The following is a 9834-nucleotide window of genomic DNA, read 5'->3' on the forward strand; positions in this document are numbered from 1 at the left end:
CCTATTTGTGCGTTCTTCTATCCCCGAACTACTTTGCACACGGACTCATTTGAACTCAACAGTCTCTATGAATGAAATCTGGAATGAAATCTGCACCATAAGCAGATTTCAGAAACAAATTTCAATGTGAAAAAATAAAAAGTAATTCAAATCACTGTGAATTCTGGTGTAAATATTTTCTTTAGAGACGGTCACTGCAATGTGGTTTCTTAATAGCTAAAGATTAAAAACCATCTGAATGTCTAAAAAAGGAACTGATTACACTGATAGACCCGTACAGTGGAATACTATGCAACCATTAAAATGGTGATATAAAACTGTTTAATGTCACAGAAAAATGTCTCAGATATAGCAAGTGGAAGACAGATTACAAAAGCGTATATAAGATCTTTTTATGAATAAATGTGCATACACAATCACATACATGTCTTGAAAATATCCTGGAAGATCTAAAGTTCTCTCTGCTGGTAGAATTGAAGTTCACATTAGGCCTTTTCCCCTTATCTTTATTTTCCACTTTTTTCCCCCTCAAAGTGAAAATGGGTAAATATTACAGTATGTAAATGGAGCTGAAATTTAAATACAAGAATTTTCCACATATCTGATTTTAGATGTTTAGCATGGGCCTGTTTTTAAACCTTAATGCCACTTTAAATAACGGACTGCTTATAAAAATATTCAGCCACTGAACTATATAAATATAAAACTGCTGAACAGTAAGTTCTCTCCTATCTCCATGCAGTGAATGCGGTAACAACTGGTCAAGTACGTTTATGAACACAGACACGTATCTCGTACATGTGTGTTTTTTATATGCCAGAACAGGTCACACAACTCGGTTGCTTCACCGTTCTCGACCCCAGAACACCTCTCCATGACTCTCCACAGGGATCGACTTCAGTCTTTCATTGCTGCATAGTATTCCATTAAGTGCACCTACTAAAACTTGAGTCTCTTGATAGACATTGTTTTGGGCTTGATTTTTGCTGTTGTGGGTTAAAGGGTAAAAAATTCCTTTCCCATTTCACCTTTGGTTAACTCTAGCTGTTATTCCCTTGGCAACTGCGCCCAAACTGGCCTGGTGCGTCCGCTTCTTTACTAAGCCGCCCCCGCCCCTTCCACCTGGTAGATGGTAGATGGCTCAGGAGAATTCTATTCTGATGAGCCGGCTCTCTGGCCCTGTGTGGTGTGACCTGAAAATGCCCTATGCCTGGACGACTATCCCGTAACAGGTGCTGGCTCAATGGGGTAAGCAGCTTTTAAGGCGGGGGGGGGCGGGGGGGACGCGGAGGGATCCCCTGTGGCCCCACCCACAGCTTGAATCCAAACTTACTGGGCCTGCGCAGTACCGCAAGCGCACTCTCGAGGCAGCAGATGTTGCCCTGCCGGCCAGCTGCGCTTCCTGTCTCTATCCCCAAGCTGACTGATGCCATCTGCGCTAATCACACCAATCCCAGCACAGGTGCGTCAACAGGGTGCCCTAGTGGGTAGTGCGGCTGTCCTTCACGGGGCAACGGAACTGCGTGCACATACATCTTTGAGCTGTTTTCTTGCTTCCCTGGCAGAAATCCCTACTACGCATACCAGTAGCAAAATACATTATTTTCTTAAAGGCGGTGGTCTCCAATGCTAAATTGCTCTCCTAAATTGTAAGTTACATTCTAATTCACTATCAAATGCAAATGCCAGGTCTCCAGAACCTGGTCAACAGGTGAATCCTACTCATCTTTGCCCATCAGATAGGCAAAAACTAGTAAGATCTTGTTTAATTTGCATTTCTTTCATTACTAAGGGTGAGTGGCTTTTCACATGCTTATAACCCACGGCTAGTTCTCCTATAAACTGCCTTTTCATGTTCTTCACCCATTTTATTCCCCCTAAACTGGATTCTTTTTCTTAAGGATTTGGAGTTCTCTTTAGCCTAATTTTAATGTAGTCAAAAATTCCAAGTTTCCTAACACGTTTAGAAAGGTCATCTGTACTCAAAGAGATTCTAGAAAATTTCTCCTACATTTTCTGTTTCACTTAGGGTTAGATTTTTAGCCCAGGAGGTATTCCTGGGGTACAGTCTGAGGTAAGGATTCAAACTGTTTCCTAAATGGAGCCAACTATATAAACTGTACAGAGATCAGATACTGAATAATCAATCCATCCTGTCTCCACAGATCTAGAACCACCGATATTACCCAACAAAGACATGGATCAGTTTCCTGTGATCTTTGTCACTGTGCCAGTACCAGTTTAATTACTGGGTGAGTGGGTTTGATATCGACTAGTCCTCGACCCCAGTACCTACTTTCCCCTCTTCCCTTGGTAGCACTGAAGCAGATTTGGGTAGCCTGGTACCCACCAGGGGTGCATTTTCCAGCCCCTGCTGGAGAGGTGACTGAATTCTGGCTAATGAGATGCTGAGCAGAAGTGTGTGTGGAACCTCCTGGAAGGAGGATTAAAAACCCGTCAGCTAGAAGAACTGCCACTTCGTCCTTCCGCTTTCCTTTGCTCCCACTTCCTCCTACTGCCTACAGAAGGACACCCCACGGATGAGAGAGCAGAAAGATGGTAATCCGGGTCTCTGATGACACAGAGAAGAGGCTAACACATTGGACTGCACTCCTTGGGACATCTTGCAGGGAGAAACAAATTTCTATCTTGTTTAAGCCTCTAGTTCTTCCCTGTTCATAAGGGAACTTAATCATTACCAGTAGAAAATAATAACCCACTCACTCTTCTAGATTAAACCATCGACATTTTATATTTCATCAAAATTACACTTGATGTATAGATTAATTTGAGAAGAACAGGTCTCTTTCAGTGTTGAGTAACTTTTCATCAGGGAACATAATACATTTTACTATCCATTTGGGTCCCGTGTAAAACACTGTTTTTTTTGTTTTTTTTTTTTAAAGGTTCAACTGTGGTGTGCGAATGTCTGTGGGGAATGGGTAGAGGGTGACATTTTTCCTTGCTATTTTCTAACCAGTTGTTATTAGAGCTGTTTTTAAAACTTCATCTCATAGTCAGCAACCTTACTGAGTTCTTATTAATTTTAGTAAATGGAGTTGGTCCCTTTGGATTTTCTTGGTAGACAATGACATCAATAACAAATACTGACAATTTTATTTTGCTCCTTCATGGTATTTATTAGACATTTTTCTTCCTTCTCTTGTTGCAGCGGCTTAACCCTCCAGAAGAACGCTGAAAAGTAACATTGGTAGTTGGTAGTATAGTGGTTCTCAGTTACAGATGAACTTGAGAATAACCTGGAGAGTCATCGAAAAACATGGTTTGGGCCTCAATCCACTGAGTTTAAAATCTCTGGGGCCCAGGCTCGAACATTTTTAAAGAGGGCCCTGTCCACCCTCAGGTGGTTCGAGGCTCAGCCCTGGTTAAGAACCACTGTCCCTTGAACACTTCGCTGTTGTCTTCTCATAAATGCTCCATCAGGACCCCCGCTTCCCACGGGGACCCTTGGTACTGCACTTTAAAGTTCAGAAATGGGTCTTGAATGCTATGAAATGCCTTTTCACCATCCACCAGGAAGGTGATAGGATTTTTCTTTCTCTGTTAATGGCAATGGATCACATTAATAGGTTTCCCAATTCTGAACAGTCTTCAAATTGTTAGAAGACAGCACTGCGTTTGATGTTCTAACATTTTATTAGGACTTTGGTATATTATTTTTAACAGTGAGACTGGTCTATAGCTCTCTTATTTGCTTTTGTTTTAAATGCTATCTTTGTCAGGTTTGGTCTCCCAGTTATGCAAAGTTTTAAGGAATGAACCAAGTCTTTCATCTCTGCTATGCGCTCGACCTCTTTAAATAGTACTGGAATTCTCTGTTCCTTAAAGGCTTGATAGAACTCACTTGAAAAACAGCTCTGCCTTTATTATTAAACAGAGTTTGGCAAATTTTATAAGAACAGCCCTCGCGCCTCATCCAGTTACCCAAATGCACGGCGGCTGTCTGTATAAACTCCTTTGTATACGGGGCAGTAGGGTGTTTACTCAATGGCCTACTGCGTCCTGGGAATGTAAGGAAGTGCTTTACAACTCGCAAAGGCAAGTCGAAAAATCCACGGATCCCCACCAACTTCTTGTCATTCAAGCAAACAAATGGAACCATTATAGATGCGCACTGATATGAAAGACCCAGAAAACAGAAGGTAACATGTCATCCCAAATCTCCAAACCTTGTGCCTTCATCACAGGCGTTAAGAGGGTCTCTGGCCTTCTGTTTTCACAAATGCACCTGCTTCTAAGCTACCACGAACCCTCACCTGGACCCTGAGCAGGAGCCTCCCAACTCACCTTCCCATCTGCACCCTTGCTTCTGTCCCACCTTCGGGTCTTGGCATGTGCTGCTCCTTCTGCCTAGGACACCGTCCCAATGCCCACCCTGACCTTCACCCAAGAAGATCAAGCTCTTCAGCTCGAGCTCTATTTCCTTAAGGAAATTCCTAAACACTCTGCAGTACAGACTATGAGTCAGGTCCTCCCTTGCTGGCTCTCTCGTAGTGCTTTGTAATGGATCCTTTCCAGCACTTAAGTAGACTGTAATTGTAGATTTATTTATGTGCTCATTTAATTAATATGTCTCTCCCACTAGACTACAGGCTTCATGGGAACATAGTTTGTGCCTCTACTGATCACTCTATTTTTTTTAAAGATTTTATTTATTCATTTGACAGAGACACAAAGAAGAGTGAGTGAGAGAGGGAACACAAGCAGGGGGAGCGGGAGGAGAAGCAGGCTCCCTGCTCAGCAGGGAGCCTGATGCGGGGCTCGACCCCAGAATGGTGGGATCATGACCTGAGCCGAAGGCAGAGGCTGAACTGTCCGAGCCACCCAGGCGCCCCCACTGATCATTCTTGTATGCCCAGCTCCCAGCACAAAACCTGGCCTTTGGTAAGCATGATGCATACTGGCCGAATGAATGCGAATCCAGGGATGTGTAGTCAGAGGAAAACGCCAATTGTAGTACTTGTTTCTTTATATATAAGGGTCCTAAGTATTCTACGCTTGGCTAAATACCACCTAGGAATCATGACCAAGTAAACTAATGCCATCTATTTAAGGGCAATTACTTACTGACAAGTTTAGGCAAATGGACAATTGTTGTTCTCTTACTTGTAAATTCCTCGTGACATATTTTCAATGTATTTAGCTTTGTCTTGTACTCCACAGTGGTAATGGTAAGTCTTAACACAGGCTTTTATTTCACATCCAATAGTAGCACCGGGCTGACTGCAAAGTGTACATTTCTGTTTAAGGGAAGAGAAAGAACGATCATAAGCAGTATTTCAAAGTTTTCGCAACCTTATTTATTCTATTTTAGCCATATTTCAGCCACACATTCTAGTTTGCCAAGAAAACAGCCAGTTTTCCACGGAAAAGCAGTACAGTGAACTTAGTGCTTAGCAGATCTGTTAAATCATGCCCCAAGTTAAACCAAACTTTGATAGACTTTCTGATATTAAGTCACTCCCTGATGCTTCCATTATTTACCTATACTAACCTTCGAAGATCTGACATCCAAACATAAATAAGACACTCCTCAATACCGCCAAACACAAAAGAATTAGATTCTGTTACTTTAGTGGTTGGCTTCTTCTGCGCCCTGGAACCAGTTCCTTTCCTGTGATGACTGAAGAATGAGAAGACAGGAAAGCAATTCCCCACCAAGAGGGATTGCTACCAAGTAGGTAAAAGGGCAGAGGGAGACTGAAGGGGCTGAAATCTTTTCAAAACATCGCGTCTTGGCCTCGGTCAGCCAGCTTTGCCTCAAGAATGTTCTGAGATTCAAAGGTGGTTGTTGACAAAAGGGTTTCACAGTCAAGTAAGTTTGAGGAATGCTAGTTTTAAACAGACCGCTTGACCACAGAACTTCTCACAGCCTTTCTGCAAGAAGGAGGGTACAGTAAACAGTTCCCAAATTACTGAACTCTAGATGCCCTTATATTTTGGACGGGTGGGGGGGGCATCTTGACGGACTACTTTCCTTTGGAGCACGCTTGGGAAAGTGCTAGTTGGGTGTCTGCATGAACATTCAACCGGGCAGAGGTGAATGAGTTGACCAGAAGGACTGAACTGTTACACCAGTCACCTACTTGGACCGCAGCTGTATGACATGACAACACTGCTTGGTACGGTAAGCCGAAGAGATTTTTCCCTTATATTTTTTTAGGATTCTACATTCTGATTTAAAGGAGTTTCATTTTTATGAGAGTAATCAAAGTATCAAAACAGAAACTGGAATTAAGGGGGACAGATCACATCAACGATCTTCACACCTTCAGAAATGCAGCTCCACAAAGAAAGGGGCATCTCTAATGGATTCAGATAAAGCTCACCAACACGGCAAACCACTAGATGAGACACTGAAGGGGAACTTCACAACAGAGCGGGGAGGGAGTAACCCACCTCCTGAATCCAAGGATCAGACATTACGACTAGTCTGATGGGATAAAATATGGATGACAGAGTCCTACCCGTGGGTATTCTTACCCCCAAAAATCTTGACACTGAATCTAATCAAGCCTTTACATCTAACTTCCACTTTAAAGGAAAATCTGGTGGATAGAGGGACAAGTTAAATGGCATCATGAATAAGCAGACAGACAGATAAAACATATGGGACATGGGATATTGTCTACAGGACAATTCATTCATTTTCTTCAACAGGCCAATGGCATACGACAAAACAAAAACAGACACAACAAAGACAAGGAGAGAGGGAAGTGCCCTAGGTTGTTACATCAAGGATACAGAACCACTAAATGGAATGGGCGATCCTCCTTTGGATACTGAGTCACACGAATTGACTTTAAAAAGGTACTTTTGAGACAACTGGGGAGATACAAATACGAACTGGGTATTAAATAACACTGAAAACTCAATGTTAATTCGTAAGGTGTGATGACATTGTGGTTAGGTAAGAAAATGTCCAACTTTGAGGAGATACATACTGAAATAATGTAGAGGTGAAATGATAAGGAGTCTCAGCTCTGCCTTAAAACACTTCAAGCAACAAGAATAAGAGGCCGAGATGAAGCGAGTGCCGCAAGCTCTTGCTAACTGATGGTCAAGGTGACGGACAGACGTGTGTTACTAGTCTTTCTAATTTTGAGATGTTTGAAAATTTTCACAATAAAAAAATTTTTAAATTCAGGTCATCTCTAGAGACAGTTGAGGTCTTAAAAGATTTAGCATTCCATTGACATTTTATAATATTTATCAACTGTAAAGGAGTAAGTAATCAATAAAGATGCCAATATTTCTTAAAGCTATTTATTAGTAATTCAGTATGTTTAAAAACATGAGACTTAGGCACAGTTTATAAAGAAAACTTTAAAGCTATGGTAAACATTTTAAGAGACATAACTGTGTATGTGAACGTTAACTAAACAGAAGGCTCTGAAAAAAATCTTTTCCTTTTATTTGAAAAAAAAAATAATGAACAACATGGGGAAGTTCCCGATGATCTATTAGGATTATGGAACTGTTCTTTAAGCAAGCTGAAATAATATTAACATTTTAAACTTAGTAAGGTGTGTCACATTCACATCTTCATTTATTTTATTAAAAGACTCTCAGATACCCTGAAATATAAATCTCAGTGTAATTCTCTTAGGTACTGAAGTTACATAGAGGAGTAAGTTCCAGAAACATCAGCATCCTTTATTGTATTACAAATAAGTCAAATATATACTTGCTTTAACATATGAACTACTTTAGATTAGATGTTTTAATGACTGGATAAATTTGAGATGCGTTCTAAATTTAAAGCAGAAAGTCAGAAGAGTAACGTTGCATAGCATAAATATAAAACCACAGACCATTCTTTTTCCTCGCTTAATCTCCTGAAGTACAGTTTTAATATCAAAATCTCCAAATTCTGCTCTTGATGTTGTTGTGAGCTGGACTGTGCCAGAAGAAAATAACTAGGAAAGAAAAATGCAGGAATATTTAATGTTCAGAACCCTTGTGAGAAAAAGATTAAACAATGGAATAACAAATGTGTTCTACTACTTCAATATCCTGAGAAAGAGAACTTTTCTTTAAAAATCAAGTATCAACTCCAGTATTTTTAACACATTCACATGTCTGATTAAAATATAATCCAAAATAAGGACAACAGGGGCGCCTGGGTGGTGCAGTCGGTTAAGCGTCCATCCGGCTCTTGGTTTCAGCTCAGGCTATGATCTCCGGGTCATGGGATCGAGCCCTGTGTGGGGCTCCGCACTTGGTGGGGAGTCTGCTTCTCTCCCTGTCTCTCTGCCCCTTCGCGTGCATGTGTTCTCTCTCTCTCTCTAATAAATAAATCCTTAATTTAAAAAAAGGAAAATAAATCAAAACTAACGTTGCCAGTGTGGACCCAAGATTAAATATTTCATTCAACGATGCAGATTTCAACAGTGTTACCCAGTTGTCTCCATTGTTTTCTGTTTCCACAAAGTTTTAAAAAATAGTTTAAACTGGCAAATTTCAGCCACAGATGTAGATCAGAATTACCTGGGGATATTTTTTTTAGACTAGACAGTTCTGGGATATACTCCAGGGGTGTGTATTTTGGAAAAAGCTCCCCAGGCAAATCTGATACACATCTCTGGCCAAGAACTCCGGATATAATAAATTCAATTTTAAAAACCTAACCATAAATGGGATGAATAACTGAATACAATCAAATTCAAAAATGTTTACGCATCCTGTAAGTCAGATCCGGATCTAAGGACGCAAAGATCAAGCACAGTTCCTCTCTTCAAGGAATTAAAAGTCTGTTACGGGAGAGGCTCATAAATGACGGCAGCGGGACAATCACACAGACACGAACTGGGCTACAGGGGAGGCCAAACGTGTATCTTCCATCACAAGTTTATAAAGCGCAAAGTTGTACAGTCACAAAATAGTTAACTGTCATTATCTAGAATATGGGAACTATAATTAGGACTCCTTTAGATCTTTCTAAATCATAAAGTCTGTATTTTTAAAATCCTAAGGTCTATGAGGATATGGAACTACAGGATATACTATTCCTAATTCTACACCACTTACGCTGGAGAGAAAAGTGCCCTATTTGGTTACTAGCTAAATGCCTTTCCAAAAAACTTGGGTTTAAAAGCACATGAAAAGAACCATGCTTACCATGCACTTATAATGTGCAGCTGCCTTCTTGGCATTAAATATATGCAGCTTTCCTCTTGCTTCGTTTTCTTCCTCTCCTACGTGACAAAATCCACATTTAGGCCTGGTGTCACTAGGGCTGCTTCTATGTGGAGACCTATCTCTCTGCAAATGCAAAAGAAAAAAAAAAGAAAAAAACTTAAAAATATATTATCAGTAACTTCAAGCTTCGTTAACATTTCTAATGATGAGCTTTACCTATACACACGGTTTAAATGAAATACTTGTGGTACAACAAAAAGAATCCCACGTTTTTCTACTTACGTAGGAACTACTTTCCATTTCATCTGTTCCGTGGGAGGATGTGGACCTGGTATCTTCCGACAGCCCTTTAAAATTAGTTTTTCGTGGCCTTCCTTTGCGACTTTTCTTTTTACTTTTAGGTGATGAGGGCTCCAGTTCATGTTCGTTAAAACTTTCTTCTAAGTCAGCTGCTCGAAAATGAACAAAAACTTGACACGGACTCATCTTAAAATGAACATTTGTTCATGGGTCCTTAGAATATGCATTTCTCCTTAGAATGAAATCCCCTCCAGAGATGAAGGGAAATGGTCTGTGGTATGCTCGCTATAGCAACCTTAATGTTTCATATAAATGTAACAAAAATTGAATATAAAAACATAGTTTTATTATAATCACTGTCATATTCCTTTT

At 40.5% G+C, this 9834-nt stretch overlaps 1 protein-coding gene across 2 annotated transcripts in view; it reads right to left on the reverse strand.

The window, feature by feature from the left end:
- The window catches only part of PHF6 (PHD finger protein 6), a 46968-nt gene that overhangs the window by 6098 nt on the left and 31036 nt on the right, over positions 1-9834 (reverse strand). For both annotated transcript variants that reach the window (XM_044234299.1, XM_044234298.1), the window contains 4 exons: positions 9445-9611; positions 9142-9285; positions 7836-7940; positions 5128-5261 (listed from right to left, as the gene is read on the reverse strand). In XM_044234299.1, coding sequence (XP_044090234.1) covers positions 5128-5261; positions 7836-7940; positions 9142-9285; positions 9445-9611 — 550 coding nt within the window. The remainder of the gene's footprint in view (positions 1-5127; positions 5262-7835; positions 7941-9141; positions 9286-9444; positions 9612-9834) is intronic.

Source organism: Neovison vison, chromosome X, assembly GCF_020171115.1.
Source record: "Neovison vison isolate M4711 chromosome X, ASM_NN_V1, whole genome shotgun sequence".
Classification (NCBI taxonomy): domain Eukaryota; kingdom Metazoa; phylum Chordata; class Mammalia; order Carnivora; family Mustelidae; genus Neogale; species Neogale vison.